General features: G+C 42.7%; 1 protein-coding gene across 2 annotated transcripts in view; it reads left to right on the forward strand.

Annotated features, from left to right (window-relative positions):
- MAP3K1 (mitogen-activated protein kinase kinase kinase 1) overlaps positions 1–23,119 on the forward strand; it is a 130,928-nt gene that overhangs the window by 54,691 nt on the left and 53,118 nt on the right. For both annotated transcript variants that reach the window (XM_082257625.1, XM_082257624.1), the window contains exons 2-5: positions 13,783–13,933; positions 15,951–16,145; positions 17,254–17,454; positions 21,933–22,049. In XM_082257625.1, coding sequence (XP_082113751.1) covers positions 13,783–13,933; positions 15,951–16,145; positions 17,254–17,454; positions 21,933–22,049 — 664 coding nt within the window. The remainder of the gene's footprint in view (positions 1–13,782; positions 13,934–15,950; positions 16,146–17,253; positions 17,455–21,932; positions 22,050–23,119) is intronic.

Genomic DNA, 23,119 nt, shown 5'->3' on the forward strand with positions numbered 1-23,119 from the left:
TAATGGATATTTTTTTACCCTGGTGTGAGTGCTGGGATCGACAGTGAAATGTATAAAAGCCCTAACAGAAGTATGAAATGGTTTATCTGGCTTTTATTTTTATTTTTCTAGTTACGTTCCTCTATGGTTGACATCTCCATGTTCACTTTTTTAAAGTGTTCCCTTCCATGCAAACAAAGTTTTAAACCCAAGCCCTACACATGCTCACTAGATTACAATCTGCATAAAAACTTTACACTTTTTTATTTATTTATTTATTAAAGAATTGGTAGTTCTGAGCACTCCCGATGATGACTTTAACTTTCTGTCGTCTCTTTTTACAAGCAGTGCATGTGTATTGCAGCCAAATGCAATGCTTTCTGTAAATTAATCCCCCAAACCAGTGCTCCTCCCTAGTGCACAGCGCATGCATCTCATGCTCACTCATTAGCACTGGTACAAGTGCCTGCCCCTATGGACCCGCTTTGTGGATGCCAGTTTTAGAAAGTGGAGGTTTAACCTGTGCTATTCTGTGCCAACTGCATCACATGTCAAAATGTAGTCCAGGGGGTCTCTAAACTATCTAAACAAAGGGCCTGTTTATTGTCCTTAAGATTTTAGGAGGGCCAGATTGTGGCCAGTGAGTGGAAATTTTCCTTGCATCAGTGGGAGTAAACATCGTCCCATTTCGTATTGAGAGGAAAGATGCCCCTTGGTGTCAGTGGGAGAAATGGTGCCCCATTGTTAGTGTCATCTGGCCTAATAGTGTCTTGTATTAGTGGAAGGAATAGTGCCCCAAGGGGTGGTTAAAAGCAAGAAAAGGGCCGTAGATTGGAGACCACTGCTGTAGTTCCTCTCTGGAGCAATCGAAGAAGGGTGGCTACATGCCCTGAGCTCACATACAATGGGACCTTGTAGGAGAAACATAGCTACCCTCATAACAGAAGTAGGAGAGCAGCAGCTTTAAAGGGGAGAAGTGTGGGATTATAAAAAAAAAAACAGACCCACATACTCTTGCCTCTGTCCCCTGCTGCCTCTAAGCCTGAGAACTTAGTGATCACATGACCACTCATCTCTGTCAGCTCTGAGGGGGCAGGGAAAGCATACATCTGGCAGGCTGGTTGTGCCTAAGTTGATCGATCGGTTCCTGCTGAACTGTTTCTGCGATTACATGCGATTCTGCTGAACTGTTCCTGCAGATCGCCTCCATTACGCGTTTAAAAAAAAAAAAACAACAAAAATGACAAAAATCTTTCCCTTTGTTAGTAAACGTGATAACTTTTGCGCAAACCAATCAAAATACGCTTTTTGCGATATTTTTTTTTTTTTTTTTTTTTTTTTTTTTACACCAAACATATGTAGCATAAAACAAATTGGCAATTTTGATTTTTATATTTTTTTTTTTTTTCTGGGGGGGGGGAGAATTTCATATAAAAAAAAATGTGAAAAATATTGTTGTTTTTGCAAAATTGTCGCTCTTTTTTTGTTTATAGCGCATGATCAAAAAATCGCACAGGGGATCAAATACCACCAAAAGAAAGCTCTGTTTGTGGGGAAAAAAGGACGTCCATTTAATTTGGGTACAGCGTCGCACGACCGCGCAATTGTCTGTCTGTTAAAGTCACGCAGTGCCGAATCGCAAAATAGGCCCTGGTCAGGAGGGGGGTAAAATCTTCTGGGGCTTAAGTGGTTAAGCTTTGACAATAAAATCTGGAAGCTGATTGGTTTCTGTTAAGGAGCTGCATTAGATTTTGCACGCTAGTTTTAATAAATCAACCCCACTGAGTAGGTATATTTTGCTTGGAGGTTCTGATAAACCGTGCCCTCATCACATTCCCCCCCCCCCCCCCCTCCCCAGAACACAACCTGTCTTTCACGAAAGCCGGTTCATTTTCTGAGATTACTGAAAAGCCTGCACCGTTCCCACCTGCATTAGGCAAACAAAAGGCCTTTGTGCTAAAAAAGTAAATTGGGCTTGCTGTCACATGAGAGAGAAAGATAGTTCCTGATTTATTTCTTTTGTGCAGAACAAATGTGGATTGTCAAACTCTCTTGCATAGAGCCAGAACTGTCTGCCTGATTTTTTATTTTTTTTTCTGTCCTTTTTCTTGCCTGTTCAGTTAGCTCTTGTGGCCCCTTTAACATTGTCAGACCTTGTTATGTGGCCACTAGGATTGCTTGGCAGTTTGTACTGTTGCAAGAAAAGTTACTGTGACCAGTGAACCTCTACATTGCTGTGTGAATGTATGGCCAGCGTAAAACTAAACTGAACTTTAATTCGGCTAAACACACTCCTGGCATTATGTTTTCTTAGAAGATCTGGTCCCCTACAATCTTACTTAAGAGAAGGACCTTGCTCCTTCCGATCTGTGTGGAAGCAGTGATCTCTCTGCAAAGTTCTGAGACACTCCCCACTGAGCCAGACCTAGAGCTCTGCAATCAGCACAACTCATGCTCTCTTCTGATTTGAGAACACAAATCCTTCATTCACATCGGGGCGATTTTTTACATACAAATTGAAATGTCAAATTGCATGCTAAATTGTAGCCTAATGCCGGCAATGGCACTGAATCAATTTCCAAAAGTAGTTCCTGCACTAATTTTAGCGGCTTCAGGGGGGCGATTTCAAAAGACGTTTGTGCATGAACCCACACAGATGTCTTTCAAATCGTCCCCGAACTCGCAATGAAATGTGGCTTTGAAATTGTGCGAGTTCGGTTGAACTTGCACGATTTCAAAACCCGCCTCCAATGTGAATGTACCTTTTTACTCTGATTTAGCTGGGGGTGTGTCAGCTCTCTGCAGAAAGACCACCGCTTCCACACACAGAGCAAGGGTCCTTCTCTGCAGCTTACTTTAAAGTGGGTTACACACTAGTAGAAAATCTGCCGAAAATTGTCCGAGATAAAATCGTACGATTTTCGGCTAGTCTGTACACACTTTCAGCAGCTGGTGTCGACATTTTCAACGAAAAAAAACAGGGACAAACGCCAAAATGTTTATCGTCCGTCACCAGACAACCAATTTTCGTTTAATGTGTGTGCAGTACGTCCGCGAAAAATCGGATACGAAAGACCGCGCATGATCTGAAGTTGATGACGACCCGGAAGTCTAGGAACAAATGTCCCAAAAAAATAAATAAATCGGACGAGAAATTTCGTTAACATTAAGCACTGTCAACTAAAATCGGTAATGACTGCTGAGCATGAGAGAGAGAAATTGGAGGATATTTCGTCCGATTTTCGTCAAGTGTGTACGAGCCTTTAGGGGATACAATTTTCCGAAGTAACTTCACTGTATGACTCTACCATCCAGGTGCAGCAAAACAAAAGATCTCTGAATATACAACGTGTGACTTGCTTAGGCCGGCCATAGATGGAGCGAATGTCTTTCCTGCTATGACAGATCGACAATGTTGACAGGGGAATCCCTCCCGCCAAGCCATTCTATTCTCTCTATACCAGCCGCTAGCAATAATCGCATGTAAAATCCAGCAGCTGGTTGTACCCAAGTTGATAGATCCGTACAATCAGCCTGCCCATACATGGGTCTAATCTCTGCCAATTCCTGTTGAACCGGCTGAGATTCAAACCATCTATGGCTGACCTTGAAAAGTGCTTTCTCGTTTTCTTCAGCCATGTCATTTGCATGAACTGCATACATATCTCTCATAAGTGACGCAAAGTAATGGTCTGTGGATTATTATAACCTAGAATTTTTTTAAAGTTTGTTTTCTTTGTGGGAAGGGGGGGGGGGTAGGATGGTCACTCAATTCAGCCCTTTTTTTTTTCACCTTCTCCTGATGGGTTCTATGTGAGGAAGCCTTGATGAATGGCCAAGTCCTGATAGCCCCAAGTCACTACCAGCGAAGTTCCACACCCTTTCCCCTGTGTAGTGGCTGGTTTGTGAAGCTGTTCACAACTCTGCTTGAAGTTTATTCCTCTTCAGACAGTTTAGAAAATGATTCCTAAAAGGTTAAAACATAAACATAGAAGCCACAATTTGAAGAGAAGCTACTGAAATGCTTGACATAAACTAGCAGTTTGAGTATAATGAAAAATGTAATTTCCATGGGGACAGCATTTTTGTCAGTATTAAGCCCCATCTGTACACACGGGCCGAATGTCAGGCGCCGGGCAGTAAAATAAATCTCAGCTGACATTTGGCCCGTGTGTATATCAGTCGGTCGAACAGAAGCCAGGTTCTGTCAGATAAGCATGCTGGAAAACCAGCAGCCGACCGACTCCCGATCAGTGCTCTCAGCAAATGGCTGAAAGCGCTGATTGGAGTGCTCTGGTGGGTGTCCCTACTGTCAGAACACAACAGCTCAGTGGGGAAAATAGCTGTACTAACGTCGGATAGTTTATACAGCGCCTCCGACCCACTGGGTTGAACAAAAAAAAAAACTGCTGGTGTGTGCCAGGCTTTTCTTGTATATGGCTTTGCATAAGCTGTGGGACTTGGTATAAACTAAGACAAGTAGTATCTGATGAGCTTGGATTGTAGAGTATCAACTTTCAGGAATGAATTGCTGACAGTAGTGGGTCACTGGGAGCGGATGGGAGTAGTGGGTGACAGTAGTAGTAGTAGACAGTAGTGGGTCACTGGGAGCAGATGGGAGTAGTGGGTGACAGTAGTAGTAGTAGTAGAAGACAGTAGTGGGTCACTGGGAGTAGTGGGTGACAGTAGTAGTAGTAGACAGTAGTGGGTCACTGGGAGCGGATGGGAATAGTGGGTGACAGTAGTAGTAGACAGTAGTGGGTCACTGGGAGCGGATGGGAGTAGTGGGTGACAGTAGTGGGTCACTGGGAGCAGATGGGAGTAGTGGATGACAGTAGTAGTAGTAGTAGACAGTAGTGGGTCACTTGGAGCAGATGGGAATAGTGGGTGACAGTAGTAGTAGTAGACAGTAGTGGGTCACTGGGAGCGGATGGGAATAGTGGGTGACAGTAGTGGGTCACTGGGAGCAGATGGGAATAGTGGGTGACAGTAGTAGTCGTAGACATTAGTGGGTCACTAGGAGCGGATGGGAGTAGTGGGTGCCATAGTAGTAGAAGACAGTAGTGGGTCACTGGGAGCAGATGGGCTGATTCTGGGTCCCCAAACTCTTAGGGGGTGGTGGGGATGCTAACAGAAGGCACTCTGCCCGTCAGTGCTGCTTATAGTAAGTTGAGAGCAATTTTTGCTCCTCCCATTTTAAAAAATCCTGGACATGAAGTGGTAAGAACAAGTCAATGGCTGTAGCTATGAGCTTGGTGTCACTATTTTTTTTCAGCCAATGATCGTCCATTAGTAAAAGTGATCTGAGCAGCTCTGCAGCCACCCAATCACTTTTTCAGTGGTGAGAAGGGCCGCCCCTTCTCTGTGTGACTAATGAACCAGGAAATGACGAGGATTTCATCACTTCCGGTTTCAGAACTGTCATCCATTGCCTATTTTATACCTCTGCTTTCAGAAAAGATGGAATGTTTGGGTGTTCTAAGTATTTGTGGATATGAACTCCACACAAACTGCTAAATGAACAGGATTTCAGGATTTGTATTTCTGTCCATCCAGTTCTGAAGTATATTTTCCACAGCTTTTCCACATGTTTAGCAGAGACCTAATTTTTCTCTCCTGCAGTTAAAATGCTTGAAGGTTGCTCCCTCCCCCAGCCTGTTACTGGACAGAGAAGGGAGAAGCAGGGGACTAAGAGCTTTTCATTCTGCGGTCTTTCCTACCAGCATGCCTCTCGTTGGCACATGAGCAATGCTGACCAGCACACGGCGCTGAAAGCACCCGAAAATAAAATGCTTCCCTTTTTAAAATCAATGAATGCTTCACACTGGGGCGGTGTGCGTCCGTTGCCGTGCAAAAAAAAAAATCCTGTTTGAAACAGGTTTGGGGAGCTAAAAAAAACATCAAAATAACCCCCCCCCCCCTAATAATGAATGAGAATTGCCTCAAATTCCCCCCCCCCCCCCAAGCATTTTTGATGCAGTTTTTGAGTCGCGTGTCCTTTAAAAACTGCACCTCAAAAGCCTAGCAAAAACGTTCTATTAATGCTTAGGCGTTTTTCTTGCAGTTTTGAAGCCAACCAGTGTGAAAGGGCTCAAAGAGGCAGCTAACAAGCCCAATTCCGGTACTTGCACTGCTTGTGTTTCAACATTTGACAACATATTGAATACAGAGCTGCATTCATTTGTGTAGTTTGTCTGCCTAGGGGTTCAGCTTTAAATATGTGAAGTGATGCTGAATAGGACGACGTGTGTGTTAAGCTTATTGATTGCATTGACTGTCTTCTCATCATTTTGATGATCATGCCTGTCTGTGTGATTTTCCTATTCTATACTATTTGTCTCTGTGGCCCCAAAAGAGCAGATTTTTGTAGTGGAGCTGCTGGTGTGTGTGTGTGTGTGTGTGTGTGTGTGTGTGTAGCTCGGAGCACTTCCTTTTGTTGTGTTCTGCCAGGCTTACAGGAACTGCGCAGCTGTTGTTGCTGCGTGTGTGTTTTCTTGGAGCAGGAAGTCTGAACAAGAAAGAAAACAAAGTCTCCTTAAAAAAGAAAAAGGAAGTAGCCCGCACCATCTATTTCACTTTTTGTGATTTTAACCCCTGCGTCACATGTCCTGTATGCGCCATGTGTTCTGTATTGTTTCAAGATATTTGTCTTTTATTTTTATTGGCAACTCATGTATTGGTTTGAAAACTGATTAATGCAATGCCATCTCTGGGCTGCCATATCTTTAATCGGATGGGAAGAAAGATCTGACATCTGTCCTTTCTCATTACCATTACCATGTTGTGTTTGAATACCCTGGCTTGACTGTTCACCATCTGAGCACGCTCACGAAGTGACATGGTGCTAACCTATCTGAGCATGTTGGAGTGTTTCTCTCTGAGCCCTTTGCCCCATATGAGCCCCTGCAATAACTTCTGCACTGACGTAATATGAAAGTAGGATTCTTTTTCCAAAATTTTCATTACGTTTGTTGTCAGCATTGGTGTAATATTGGCTTTACACATTAATGTGTTGCAGCAATATGTAATATCGCAGTGCAGATGATCGCACAGCACTTAGTGCTGTCCGTTATGGTTGTTCAGTTATTTAAAGTTGCGCTTTTAACTCAGCACAGCAGCTTCTGAGTTGCAGAACAGAGAGGCCCTTGGTTGTAATCCTGGCCAGGATGCTGTTTGCATGTTCTCCTTTGCACTTGCGTACGTTTCTACCACATAGTCTGTTTGTCATAGTCTGGTTTCCCTCACACTCCAATGTGTGTGTGTGTGTATATATGCATGTGAGATAGGGACCTTAGATAAGCTCCTTAAAGGCAGGGACTGATCATTGAATGTACATTATGTAAAGTGTTGCATAAATTATCGGTGCTATAATAATACCTGTAATAAAACAACTCGCCACCACGCACATTCTCTCTGTGGTACACTGCATTACAACATAGTGCAGGTAGGCCTTTTTTGTGTGGGTTGCAGTACATACTGGGGAGCATGCAATTCTGCAACACAACGGAACAAGTTCAAAATACAAAGGGGGGTAACTATAGATTAATTCTATTTTTTCCAAAAGAACAATTTCAGCCCCGGTCTTCATAGGCATAATGTAAGCTCTTGAAGGTGTGCCGCTTCATCTTTTATGCTTGTCTTGTGAAACTTCATGGTTAATTTGGCCTTGTTTAGAATGGTGGTAATGCTGAAAGACTGTTTATCCAAAATCAAGATTTTCATCTGTTTTTAGATGACCAGCCCTGGCACATGAAAATTCGCCCACAGCCTAATCCCACCTCCCTTATATTTGAAGCTTTGGTGTGTTTTTGAGGTGTAGGCTTTACAAAACTTTTAGGGTGGCTTCCCACTGCGCTTTGGCTACAGCGCAGGTGCAGCGCATTGTACTCAGTTTTGGTGCACTTAGCGGCAATTTGCCATAGACTGCTATTCTGTTTTGATTTGCTTTCTAAAATCACACCAAAACCACAGGACATAATGGAAGTCTATAGCAAAGCTCAGCTGACCTGCACCAAAACCAGGGGTACGCTGCTGTGCGACCAAAGTGAAGCCGATCAGTGTGAAAAAAAATTACGCATATTTGATTTTTTTTTTTTTTTTTTTTTTTAACTGGAGAAACATAATCGCAAGCCCTACATTGTTCCCCCCCCCCCCTTCTCTTCCACTGCACACCTGTCCTGTGATGCCATCTTATTTGCACCCTTCATTGGGAGTTGGCGGTCTCTTCTGTTTTGAAACCAATGCCTCCTTGAATGTGATGTTGGTATGCCAGGCGACCTCAAGTGAAGGCTGCTGTTTCATTTCTTTTTTGCTTTTAGTTTGTATCCAGCACATATTTTTCTCTGTTATATACATTTGTCATTCCTGCCTAGGCAATAATGAAGGCAGGGGGAGTTGGGGTGCATAAAAATAATTTATTTAACGTAAAAACTTTTTTTTTTTTTTTTTTTTTTTTTTTTTTTACTTTATCAGATTTCTTTTGATTTTATCAAATTTATTTTTATAAAGTTCTTTTGGAGTAAAAATCTAAATATAGTTTTCTATTTAAGATACAGTAATATAGTTTATTCAGCATGAAATGAAACTTAGGCCCCTTTCACACTATTGCAACGCAATTTTGCCGCGATTTCGCGGCGCGATTTTTGCCGCGATTTTGAAAGCATGGGCAAGGCTATATGCCTCAAAATGCATTCAAATCGTGGCAAAGTAGTGCAGGAACTACTTTGAAGTCGGTGCGACTTCAAAACGCACTGATATGAATGGGGCTCATTGAAAATAATGGAAAACGACTTGTCATGCGATTTTTGCGCTCCAAAATCGCGGGACAAGTCGCACTAGTGGGGAAGGGGCCTAAGTTATGTAGCATGAGGCTGTATATTCTGCAATATTTACATTTTTGGTAAACTCATTCAATGAATCCAAGCTCTGCAAGCTATGATAACATGCACTGCATTGATGCATTCACACAATTTCACAGTAACCAGGAGATGAAACAAAGTTCAGGAATATTCCTTTATCCCATTGTTTTAAGTTTTGCAAATCTATGTACACTTCAAACTATGACAGCCCATTCAGACTGGCGCGACACGACTTTGTGGGGCGACCTGTGAAGTCGCGGTGCACTTCGGCGCGACTTGCACGGACTTCATATAATTGAAGTCAATGCAAGTCGCCTCCAGGTCTCCCCAAAGTAGTACAGGTCCCTTTTTCTAAGTCGGAGCGACTTGTGTCGCTCCTATTAGAACGGGTCCTGTGCTAATCAATGGCGAGCGACCGACCGCGACTTGTCAGGTGACCAAGTCGCCTAACAAGTCGTGCTAGTCTGAATGGACTCTGATTTAATCGATTCTGCTGTTTTTCTAACCTGACAGCTGCTTATTCTAAATCGAAAACCTTCATTGTGTTTGCAAATATTCAAGATTCTAACTACCAGCAAAAATAAGTCCTTACATTGAAAGAGCACATGTTATGTCAGATCCATTATGGCAGTGTCTGTTAGTGGGCATCCGCTAACCTGCTGTAGCCACGTCCCTCACCTTGTTGTATCATTTACGCATCCCCAGACATCCCATTTAAGTAAATGAGACTGTCCGTGAGTCAACAGCGGGTCAGTGGAGGAGCCACTGCGGGGCTGAGATGACAGTTGCTCTTTAAAAATTATGATTTAAATTGATTTGATTTTAAATCAAACCTTTTTACTATTCATTTACATCAAATCCACCCTGCAGGAAGTAGGTCAACAATGAGAAAAAAGGTCTGCTGTTTTTAGTTTATGAAGGGTTAGAATGCAGGGAAATTATTTTTGGGTGAAGGTCTGCTTTAAGACTGTCTTGATCTGATCTCTTGAATCTTGACCCACCTCTCCCAGAAATCTATTGCTGTCTGTGACCCCACTGTAGAGATTGCCCTTAACTTTCTGCAGGGGTCACGGAACAGGAAGTGAAGAGGGAAATTACCCTTACCCACTCTGTCCAAAATCTATTTGAACCCTAGAACAAGAAGCGACAGCCTCCAAAATTTTCTCATTTCAATTGCCAGCGGTCTTGAGATAAAAATATTTCAAAGATCAAACATTTCATTATTTGGTTTGCTGGTAAATTGAGAAAATCAGTTGGGGTTCTGAATACAATGAGTTGTTGCCTTTTAGTGACTGTATTTGCATTTTGTACACTACTGCGCTTTGTACTCGTGCCTTCTTTTGGTTGTGTTTTGTTATCATGCCTCTTTGCAGCAGACCTAGATCTGTATACAAGGTGCTTCTCCTTTAAGCGGTGATGGCCTTGCCAGTGTTTTCTCCCCCCAGTGAGCAGACCTGTGTCTCCAGTTAGTCAGAAGAGATCAAATACAAACACAGAGCGACTTCACAAAACTTTGCTCTTATCCAGTTTCCCGTCCCAGTTCATTGAAAGGGATTTTCTCAGAGGGGTTTCTCTCTCTCCAGGAAGGATAGTGTTTTGGGGCTGCTTGCCATATGCTGGATGTTATCAGGTCTTTCCTCATCACAATGAGGCCTGGCCTTCTATTCTTCAGACATTAACACTCCCCATTTAATTACTTTAGTTGTAATTTGGTCTGACCAGCTGTTTAAGATTGTTGGGTAAAGTTTGAGTTGCCTAAAGTGCCTTCTCTGTACATTGGTTTGTTTCAGAAAGTGCGGATCTATTTATTGTGTGGCTAGGGTGGATCGTTCCTTTTTTTAGTGTTCTTGGCTCCATGTGGTAAAGCACGTTATACGTTAAAATGACATTCATTTCTCTTCTGGGTTTTTAGCAGCTGGTGGCCTCTTGATGTAATGCAGTCACACATGCTCTGTGTTCAAATTGCCCTTAAAGCGTAAATCCACTTTTGTTGAGAGAGAAAAACATTCCCCTCTGGGTGATCTCTGTACATACAAACTTTGTTGCAGATTCCTACCTTTTTGTTATTCTGAAGAAATCACTGTTTGTTCCTCTGTGCCTCTGTTCTGAGTGAGGCTAATGGAATGGTTTCATAATTATCAGCTGTGGCAGCTGCAGAGCACTGAAGAAATCTGCTGGGCCGGCATCCCTTTAAACGTGTTCCTATTGAGAGTATCTCCCCAAAAATGACATTCTTGTTCCAGGGGATTCCAGAAATCTGACTTGTATTTTAAGGTGCTTTTCCACTGCATGGAACCGAACGGTTCGGCTCGCTTTTGTGCTTTTCCACTGCTGGTGCCGCATGGCACGGTGTAGGAACGGTTCGGTACGGTACGGCGGCGCTTTTCAACTGCATGGAACCGAACGGTACGGCTCTCTAAAACAGTACCACCTCGATTGTGGTTCCAAGAGGTACCATACCCGGTACCATATCCCACAATCCTTTTACATGCAGTCACTACTAGCCACTGATTGGTCAGAGAATCGTTGTTATCCCACCCACTTAACTTTAGTACTACTTTAGTGGAAAAGCAAACCATACTGTACCGAACCGTTCCAACACCGTACCATGCGGTACCAGCAGTGGAAAAGCAAACCGGGCCAAGCAGGGCCGAGTAGAGCCGAGCCGGTACTTGCAGTGGAAAAGTGCCACTAGTGAAGGCTTCCCTAAAAAGTTACTTAAACACACATTGTTGTTTATTTCCATCATCCCTTCTATTTCTATATGTGGATAATGGTACTGTATTTTTTTTAATTAAAGAAGATACCCAAGTACCATTTTCCTAATCCATATACAGCTGTCACATGACGCAGCTCTTTCCTAGCCTCTCTGCAGGGAAACCTAGGAAGGGGGAGCTTCTAGTGTGCAAGATATTCACATGTTCCAAAAAAATAAAAAAATCAGCCTTAAAAAAAAAAAAAAAAAAAAAATATAGAGTGATATATCTTTAAATTGGCATACAAATATGCATTTGAAATTAAATCATTATTATTTTCTGGAAATTACGTGTTGTGGGCAGATTTCTGCCAACCTCAGGCAGTGTCATGCCCCTCCAGCCTGTGTCTTAGAATAAGAGGGAAGCTAAGCTTCCATTAATCTACATATAATATTGCGCCCCGCCCATTGTGTTTAGTTGGTTAGTGGGCATGGAGGAGGACAGAGGGAGTGGGCTGTCATTTACCGCTGTATATACACCCACATGTGGGACTCTATAGTGACATGGGCTGCTCAGATGTGATGGAGAGGGAAACGGTCAGCATAGAAACTCTCTGAAAACTGAGCCCGTGCAGAGTTGCCACCATTGCTCTACAAAATCCTTAGCTGATTTGGGGCCTTGGACAAAAGGGGAATATAGAGAGCAAGAAGATCAACCAGGAATTTTGCAGAATACATGAAACCAATCTCATTGAGTATGAATACCATGTAGTACAGCATTCGAGAGTTGTATATCTGCCATTTTTATTAAAGGAGCATGATTTTTTTTTTTTTTTTTTTTTTTTTTTTTTTTAGGCAAAAAACAGGAGTTAAGGTCCGCTTTAATTTAGAGCAGTGTCAGTGCTGGTAACTGAGTTGTTAGAGCAACTCAGGTGATGGTAAAGTCAGGCCATGCTGATCTGTATAATGTAATTATACAGAGGAGCTACATGACTGTGGGACTTATTCTTGCCGGTAGTTCACACCTGTGCAGACTATTTCAGGTGTGTTGCATTTCCATGTGGTATATATAATGCATATTTTGATGAAAATGCATCAAGCATGCTCCAGCCGTGCCCAGTGATGTGCGCTTTTGCTGGGACCGTGTTTTGTTGAAGTAAAAATGTCGTCCCCCCAGCCCCCCCCCCCCTTTTGTATGCTAGAGGGCCCCATGGTGAAGCTGTGCTCACTGGCCGAGCTACATTGATTCCCTGTAATTTTTCTATCACTCCATTGCTTTCCTATCTTCCTGTCTTATTTTCAGGCGTACTACATATTCTTTTGTTTGACATTTAAATAGATTTCACCTGTACCGCCACCTTCTGGTGAAATGTGAATTTGTAGCACCATTAAAATTTATGTACTAAGTTCTGCGTACAAGTTACAGAATTTGGGGATTCTTTGGTTGCTATAAGAAGGCGTTTTAAAGCAAGAAACTTCCACTTAAAATCCAGCCCCACCCTGGGAGCTTCTTAACCTTGGGTATATGCAGAATGCACATACCGGTTTCAAAGTTGGAACTCTGATATACTCTTTGGGGCTGGAAGGAAACTCCTTACCAGGTTTCTGAGCTCTTTGTATGTTTTGCATCTGAATTTCGCACAGCGAAGAGATTGATGCCACATTGCCTGTTGTTTCAAAGTAATATTCCCATCTAATGATAGATTCACTTCAAACTTGAGGTTACTGTAACCCATCTGATGTAATGATTGTCATCTGGATGACTGCTGAGATCTGGTTGCTATGGGTTAGTGCATGTTTTGCACTTCATCAGCACACTTTGCACAGACTTATTAACCAAGTGCCTGTTTCCTCGCTGATAATAAGAGCATTGTGCTGGGGGTTGACATGCCCAGGGCCTAGTAATAGGCTTTCTGGCAGGTTTTGCTAGGCTTGCCCTTCCTTCCAAAGCAAGAAGCATTAGACTTTTCTGTTTATTTTTTGAAAGGTTATTGATTGTGTTGGAGCCTCATCTCTCCAGCTTCCCGACATCCACAATGCCCCACAGCACTTCTGCTCTAAAAAGCAAACAAGCAAATATTTCAGAGTTCTGCATACGTGCCGTGCTCCAGCCAGTTGGAATTAATTTCTCAGTAATTGTAATATGAGAAGCAGTGCAGATGAGCTGAAGTCTGTATGCCACGGCATATCCTGCGTGGCTGTGCGTTATGAAGTTTAATTTTTTTTCTTTTTTTCTTTTTCTACCTACAGCCGTGACATGGAAAATAAAGAAACACTCAGGGGGCTGCAGAAAATGGATGACCGCCCGGAGGAGCGCATGATCAGGGAAAAACTCAAGGCCACATGTATGCCAGCCTGGAAGCATGAATGGCTGGAGAGAAGGAGCAGGAGAGGCCCTGTGGTAAGTAAGCCTGGCCATGCCACCTTGTATATATGGGGACTCACTGGCCTCTTAGGTCAGAAGTGACTAGAACAGAGCAAGAGCAAGTACCAAGTGGACCGGAGGAGAATTTTTTTTTTTTTTTTTTTTTTTGCTTTAAGCCTCCATCTGTCTTAATTTACAGATGGGAAAATGTTTTATTTTTACACATGTTCTGCAGTAAAAAATTTTAGTTAAAATGATTCCTTCCTAAAAATGTTGGCGCTACCATGACTGCATTGGAATAAGGATGGCCTTCAGGGACTCCACTTTCTGATGAACAGCCTACATGATGCCCTGACTGTTTATGAAATTTCCAGCATTCCAAGGTGAGCCAGTGGCCTGCACTCCTTTACTATTTGATCTGTGGCCTATCCTCTTGTGCCTTTGTACTTTTGCAGGGAACTGACGTTTTTTATTTTCCAACTGAAGTGCAAAGTTTGTTCAGCCTGAGTTGATTACTTCTATCATCTAGGGCAGTGTTTCTCAACCTTTATTCAGTCAAGGCACCCTTTAAAAATGGAGTCTTGAGGCACCCCATTCTAAAACCTAAAAAGTATTCTAATAGTTTTACATAATTCAGCAAAATCCACACATGTAGGACACCCAATGTTAGAGGTGCAAACTGGTACTGACTAGTATTCCAATGTTTCTCTTCTCCCTCAGTTTTTCTCCATCACTCAGCTAAGGTGCCCTCAATGCTGATGTGGAGGGGCAGGAGAAGGTCAAACAAGGATGCTATGCAGGCCACTGACGCCCTCATCAACTGATGATGCCATTGGTTGTTAGGACACCGGTAGCTAGAAGAATGTAATGGTGCACAATGAAAATCTTTCACTTTGTGTAACTAAAAGGCAGGCTTTATCCACATATCAGCTTGTATATCACTTTTTGGCAATTTTTTTATACATTTTGCCGAGACAGCCCTGAAGAATCCTCAAGGCTGATCTAGGAGGTCCAGTGCCCTGGCTGGGCACCAGCCCTCCTAGAACTCATTACAATTATGTATATTTGACTAGAATATTGTTTTGAGTCAAGTGTCACATTTGTTATGGCCTTGTGGGAAAGAGATGAAACCAAACCAATCTTAAGGCCCCATTCACACAATCTTAAGGCCCCCATTTCATTCTGCTTCAGCAGAAGGCAGCAAAGTCTACGAAAGGTAAGTATGTTCTGCTATGGAGAGGGAATTAAAGCAAACCTTTTGCTTTGCCCTGAGTGGGGAAAACAGTTTTCTTAAGAAGTGCGATTCAACAAATTGGGGCCTAAAGTTATTCATACACTGTTCAACTTTTTTTTTTTTACGTTTTTTTTTTTTCGGTTTACCCTTTGGGCAAAACAGAAAAATTGAAGATTCCTCCTATGTTTTACAGCGCAGATTGATGAATCCTCCTGCTGGCCTGATGGCCATTAGAAGACCTGAACAGTAGCAGCATCTGCTTTGATGCAGTTAGTTTAGCCAACAGTTTTACGGCATGGCTCCTTCAGTTTTTCAATGGAAGGATGATGGCTGAAAGGAGGCCGACATGGCCATACACTGAGCAAATTTCAGCTGGTACGTAAGAAAATGGCTGAATATTGTCTGTTTCAACAGAAACCGGCCAATGTGTACTGGCTTCTGTTGAACAGGCATGCTGGAAAACTAGCAGCCGATTGGTATTTTATCAGCACTCGCAGCCAATGGATGTGAGCACTAACCGGTGTGTTCTGGCAGGGTCAGAACACAATGGCTCAGCGGGAAGATCACTGTAGTCACTTAACCTAGTTAGTACAGCAAGCTCCTCCCATATTTTTATTTTTTTCAGACTGCTAGCGTGAACGAAAAAAAAAAAAAAACTGCCTGTGTGTTCCAGGCACTAGAAATACCGAAATCTCCTTTTGCCCTAAAATGCAGTGATAGGTTTTTTAGGAATTGTAACATTGCAAAGGAGAGAATTACGGTATATAAAAAAGGGAGCACTTGGTATTAACCAATGTTTTTGCTGTTTTTGTAATGCAGGTTGTTAAACCAATTCCTGTGAAAGCTGATGGGATAGATGCTCCCAAATCAGACTCTTCTGTTGATGGGTCATTGAATGGATCATCCCATATTCTGAAGGGGAGACGCAGCCCTTCTCCCAGCAGTTCATCCAGCTCTTCCAAATCAAAGCCAGAATCTCCAGGAATGAAGAGAAGAGGATTGTCTCCTGTCCCTGTAAGTTCTGCCACTTTTACATATGGGGAATAGTTGTTCTATTGCTCTATTCATTATTATAAATGCCTGTTGGCTTTCAGGTCGAAGGTTTGTCCTCCATTTTTGTACCCATGTAGCTGTTAATGTTCTAGTTATTTCGGGCCATAAAGATTTTTTTCTATTGGAATGGCAATGCAGTGATTACTACACTAAGTATTTTGAAGTTTTGGGACAATGCTTGTTCTAAACAAGCCTGATCTACAGTACATGAGCATTACCAACATCACAACATACTGTTATGACTCACTTAATGGTGAGCTTCTCTGGCACAAACCTACATGTATTTTTTCTGAGCTTGGCTTATTTCATCATTGTTCAATAACTTTCCTACGTAGAGTGGGCTTCCTGTTGCTTAGCATGTGGAGAAAAAAAATATTTTGGTGCCAACATTGGAGGATAACAGTCCAATATCTTCCTGTGATGGAAAGTGGCTAAAGAATCTTAAGATTTAGTTTATGTGCCAAGGGCCAACATTTGCAGCTGTTTTTTTTAACTTTTTTTTTTTTAGTTTTTTCTATTGATTGTGGTAGTGCGTGTCTTTTCACTCCTATGACATGCTGGCTTCCAGATTGGACGGACTCCCTAATTGTGGAATAAAGTGTAGTTGTATTCTAGTGGTAATGACACACTGGGGTTGATTTACCTAAACTGCAGAGTGCAACATCTGGTGCAGCTCTGCATAGAAACCAATTACCTTCAAGCTTTCTTTTTTTGTCAAAGCCTAATTGAACAAGCTGAAGTTGGAAGACGATTGACTACCATGCACCATCGCATGCTTTTTTAGTAACTCCACCCCACTGTGTTTTTACAAGGGGATGAATTTGATGTCCTTGCAGTACCATATGGAAAGAATGGCAGTCACAAGTCTTTCAGCATCTGTGTCCATAGCTGATGGTTAAGCATTACTGTTTGCTAAAGGAGTGTGCAGGATAGAAAAGGGATCTTGCATTTGGCAGGTCAGGTTTTCTAATAAGTTCTTGAGCTGATAGCGATATCGCAGATATCTGTGCTTAAAGATAATGCAGTTGTTTGGGGACATGTTCGTGTATACTGATGATTTTCTGTGCAGTTTCAGAGCGGACGTACAACTCCACCACGAAGAGCCCCATCTCCGGATGGGTTTTCCCCATATAGTCCTGAGGAAACCGGTCGCCGGGTCAACAAAGTGATGCGAGCAAGACTCTATCTGCTGCAGCAAATAGGACCCAATTCTTTTCTGATTGGTGGAGACAGCCCAGATAATAAATACAGAGTTTTTATTGGTCCTCAAGTAAGTCTATCACATATCTTTCTGCTTATAGAAGCACTGCAGTCTAGTTAAAATGTGTATATTATTATTATTATACAGGATTTATATAGCGCCAACAGTTCGCGCAGCACTTTACAATGTATATTGTTCTTTATACACCCACTCTACACCCACTCCACAGATCTTTCTGATTGGAGAAGGGAGAGCTCCAGCTGCAGCATTGGAACATTTTTTTTTTTTTTTTTTTCCTTAGTCCTGTCCATCTTTAGCATGCTGGAAGTGAGGAAAGTCTTTGATTCGTTATAGACAGTGTTTAGTTAAAAAAAAAATAAATAAAAAAATAACACAATGTTAGTGCGACTCTATTAAGACAATTTTTCATATGCTGAATTGGATAGCCAAGTTATCCTGCCTTATTTTTACCCCAATCTTATCTGCAGTGGGGTAGGGGGATATGCTTCTGATCTTTGTTTCTAATTAAGGGAGAAACTGCTCCTTTCCCCTGCAATCACATAAACAGGCTTGTCGCACTCATAGGACTTCTCTAGCTGCGCTGTGACTAAGTGAATGTGACGGACAATTTTAAGAAGATTTTACGTGCATGGTATGAAATCACTTGGAACCTTGCTGTGTCTCCATCACAGTTACTTCTTCTCGGTAATCTCATTTAATAAGGGCTGCAGTGCTTGCTCAATCTCCAGTCTATAACTTTAATTTTAATAATTTCTTTCATTGTTACTTGTTATCACATTTTATTATAATATAATTTTTTTTTTTGTTTTGTTCTAGCGATTTTAGGGTGGGTATGGGTATCATTTGTTGTCTGCTAGGAGACCAACAGTGCCCAGCCTTAAAAGAAACTTGTGCTGAGAGGAACATGGATTGACAATTACTGACCGCCTGCAATGAATGCTACTTGCCAGGCAGTCATGTTGACCAGTACTTTGCATCAATGACCCAGATAAGGCTTACACCAAGTGAAATTAGACCGGATGTGCATTCTTGTTCCAGGTCACTAAAGGGCATTTACACAGCATATCCATTCAATTAGCCATTTTAGAAGGATGGTCCGCATTGGCAAGCCTGTATATTTAACTCAGCACAAGTTTACTTTAATACAAGCCAAGATTGCTAAGGCTTCAGTAGGTGGTCAAACTGGAAATCTTGAAGAAAAGATTTCTTGCAGGGTGTGCATGTGACACACAAAGGTGATAGCTAATCAAATCTGGACACCTTTTTACCCTTTGAGGTGAGTGCCAGGAAAGAGAGTCAGGTCTTCAGCCTGGCTCTGCTGCCCAGTAAAGCTGTGGCTTTTTTGTGACACTGTGGTCAAGAATAAATATTCTTTCTCTTTCGTACATTGACGGACACAGCTCCAGAATCTTCTTGACCATTGGGTTATGCTGCCCCCTACAGGAATAAAATACTAGGCTGGAAAAAGCTTTACCACTTCTATGGGACAGTCACAGGGGGTATACTCCTACTTCCTGCTATAGACATTTTTTTTTTCTGCCTAGTCAGGAGTAAGGACCTAGCTCCTTGCTGGGATCTCTGGTCCTAGCATTTTTGTCTTTTTTTTTTTTTTTTTAACTGATTTTTTTTTGTCTTGTTTTTTTGTTCCTGTGAGAACTGCTGGACTGGGCGACGGACTGGATATTCTAGATCCTTATGGTCTCCCTGGGTCCTGGTGGTGGCTCCTGCCATGGCCCCTCCTTACTGCCCATTCGTCTCTGGGGGTCCCGGGAGCCGCGTGGACCCCCCTTTTGCCGTGGATGGCTGCTGTATGTATTGGCGGCCATGTTTGTGTAGTCCAACGCCCATTTTCTTGTAGTTTCCACTGATATAAAGCTGGCACTTTGCTCTGTATCTGAGTCTGTCGTGAGTCTCTGTGGGTGCAAAACGGCCTCCCTCTTTCTGCTACAGCAGCAAACTTGATGCGCTTGGACTTGTGGTGCCGCTTGTGCAGTGGTGTGGGGCCTTTAACGGTATTTATTTTATTTTTTGCTAGTAGTCCCCAGTTAACCCATGGAATCCCTGGAGCATATCTCAGCACCTGACCCCTCTCAGAGGCTGCGGGGCCCTCTGGGTTCCAGTCTGCTTTGACGGAAGTCCTAGAGTCACTAGTGTCCAAGGTAGATACGGTCCTGCAAAACAAGACATCCCCCTGCCTTCACCTGCATCCTCTGTCTCCTCAGATTCTAAGGTTGATCTGGCCTCCATGGACATGAGTCTCCCTACTGGGTCTGCGCTAGTGGATGCACTGATCATATCAGTGCAGGAAACTTTAAAATTGGAGGACGCAGCTGCTTCTGCGTTGGAGACGCCGATAGATTTTGGTACCTGCAGATCCTCAAATGCAACAAATTTACCCCTTCCCCGCCTATTTTGACAAAATTGTCGTGCGTCAGTGGGGTTTCCCTAAACGCACTGTTGGGGTGCCTAAGCGTTTTGCTAGAAGGTATCCTTTTGAAGAGTCCCTGTTTAAAAAAAAAAAAAAAAACAGTACCGCCTGTGGTGGATTCTCAGGTTAAATAAAGAGACCCTTCTGCCGGTTGAGGACTCTCCGTCTTGTAAAGACCCCTTTGCTCAGAGAGCTGAATCTCTGGTCCGACACCTTTTTACCATGACCAGTGTTTACCATAACTTTGGTTTTCCAGACCTTAACTGAATGGGAAAAGCTTTTGCGCCAGGATTTGGAAGGGAAACGGATTCCCCCTAACCTCGCGGAGCTGGCAGACCAGTTGGTCCAAGGGTTGCAGTTCATCTGTGATGCCTCTCTGGATGCTACTCCCTTAGTCTGCAGGGTATCTGACAGCGGTGATCCTTCGGCGCATGATATGGCTCAAATACTGGTCTGCAGCTTCCAAGAAGGTCCTGTCTGATCTGCCTTTTATAGGAGATCGCCTGTTCAGAGCTGCCATGGATGAGATCATAAGGGTCTTACAGGGGGGAAGAGTACTCTTCTCCCGCAGGCTACCAAGAGCAAGGAGTCTTGTCGCAAACGTGGCCCTTTCTTCTCGGCTCACAAGCAGACCCTTTCATTCCTCAGGATATCAGGACAAGGGATCATTGAAACCAGTTTGAACCCCCTCAGGAGGTTCAAAGAGGCCATGGTCTGGTAAGCCAAGAGCGAGTCCTTCTAGACCCGCAGACAGCCCCTCTTGTGCCTGAAGGGGCACCCTCACCCGTATCTGGGGTGGGGGGCGGCTTCTTTCCGGACCCATAGACCTCCTTGATTTAAGAAAGGTGGGTCCACAAACAAATTCGGTCCAGTTACAAGATCGAGTTTCAGTCTTTGCCTCTGACAAGGTTCTTTCCTTCCAACCTGCATTTGTCCGCAGATCACCTGCAAGATCTGCTCTTACAAGGGGTCATTGTACCAGTTCCAGAACTGGAACGCTTTCAGGGGTTTCATTCAAAGCGGTTTACTGTTCCCAGGAAGGAAGGCATAGTTTGTCCAATCCTGGACCTCAAGGCCTTGAACTGCTTTGTGCGGGTACAAAAATCCTGGATGAAATCCATTCACATGGTAGTGGCATTCCTTCATCAAGGGGATCTTCTGGCCTCTATCGATATCAAGGACGCTATGAGGGCGATGGTGAGCATCCTCTTGGTTCATTAAATCTTCTTGAAATGAAGTAACTGTCTGCCCTCATCAGAGGTGCGTGTAGACAGCTACACTGACAGTCTGCCGAAGCCCAACCCAAGATCTGTTGATCGCAGATGCGTTGCTTTATTTATATGCTCCTAAGGAAAAAAAAAAGTGAGTGCACATTTTTGTACCGGTAAAAAAAGTGCAATTTTTATTTTTTTTTTATAAAGGGGAACTTATCCTTTTCTAAACTATCTTCAGAATCTAGATGAATTTGTTGCTAAATGTTTTATGCATTGAGGACATTTGGCTAGATGTACACTGAAGACTTCTGATGCTTGGGAGGGTGGTAAACTACTGAACAATCTCCCAGAAGATAGGGAAGGGTCAGTGGCCCAAAATCTATAAACTTGCTGCCTCTGGTTATTGTCATTTGCAAAATACTCTGCAAACGTAGTCATGGAGGTGTAGGAGGATTCCATCATCATGTGCAGTTCTTAACAAACTATTGCCTGGAACTTCATGAGCTTGTGTCCATCCAAATGTTACTTTTATAGGCAGCTTTAGCCCCTGGCTTTGATGTCTTTGGTGCTCCAACAGCGAGATCCTCCTGCTATTATTCCTTTTTCTTTCCTACCTGGGAGTTTGGGTGTCTCAACTCCTTTCTCATCTCTGAATCTTAAAGGGTTTAACTCTGTTACATCTGCTAAAAGCTAAAATAGTGTTTGGTGAACACTTTAGGATTGGCAACTGTTACTCCCTCCCTGCCCACATTTAGCTCAGAAGAAACGTTCACAGTAAGATCATGGGGGGGAAATTGTTTTTAGGACCTGTCATGTCCTCTTCATGCTAGTGTGGTATTATCTTGTCTTTGATAACATGTAATTGGTGCCTCGTTCTCTTGCAGACCTGCAGCTGCGGCAGAGGGGCGTTCTGCATCCATCTTCTCTTCGTTATGTTACGGGTGTTTCAGCTGGAGCCATCGGACACAATGCTTTGGAGAAAAACCTTAAAGAATTTTGAAGTATGCTAATTCTACGCACATTGTCTCAAAGAAAATTATTGTATTATGCCAGCAAATTGTAGTATTCCCATTACAGCATCTCCCTCCCCCAGCTAAACAGGAAAGTGCTTTGAAGGCTCACACAGCAGTTTCTAATTGCTTACAGACCTTTGTGCAAAATGAGCTTTTTGTTTGGTAAGAATACTATATAGGGTTTTGAGGAAAAAATATAAACAAAGAGCTCATAGAGTTGTTTGTAGTACAGATGTAAAATGGTAATTGTGATCGTAAGTCTTAAAGTAGTTTTCCAGCTGAAAAAAAAAAATTTCCTTTGGGATTTAATCTTCTGTGATCCTCAAACGTACGACTTTCTCCTGCCACAGGTTGGACCTGGTACTGTGGTTTATTTACTCACGATGGCCTTCAGAACATAGGCAAATATAGAATGATGTCCAGATTTTGACTGAACAGTCCCATATATTAATTTTACTGAAGTAATCCTGTGGATGATGATGTTGCAGTCGTTTAGACAGACTTCTGAAGTTCACTTAGAATCATTCATTCTACCAGTCTCTGTTAACAGATTTTACAGCAAATATTGCCAGCCTCAAGAAGAATGACTTGCACAAATGAAATAAGAATAAAAGAAATTGTTGGCATTGACAAAACTTACAATATGTTAACATCAACGTGGCCAGTGTTTCCTCATTTTATTGGTCGCGAGCAGTTCTGGCCCGTTCAGTGACATGATTGTTAATTGTATTGTACAAAAAATGGATTGGCCTGACAATCAAGTTCCTTTATGGTCTGACATATAGGCATATAATGCTATCATTGGAGAAGCCATGGTACCCACCCCATTCTTCACTAATTCTTCTTGAAAGAACAAGTTTTGAAACATTTCTGCTTAAAAAGCACTTCCAACTGCCCTAAAACTGTTAACCCCCCAGCAGTGAACCCTTGCATTTTCAAATGGCCTCCCTGTTTTCACATTCAATAATGAAATGAGCACATATGAATGATGATAAATAGTGTAGAAGACACTAATGCAATTGCGCACAGAACTCAATATGTGTGGTAAAATGTATTAA

Source organism: Pelophylax lessonae, assembly GCF_965119305.1.
Source record: "Pelophylax lessonae genome assembly, chromosome: 1".
Classification (NCBI taxonomy): Eukaryota; Metazoa; Chordata; class Amphibia; order Anura; family Ranidae; genus Pelophylax; species Pelophylax lessonae.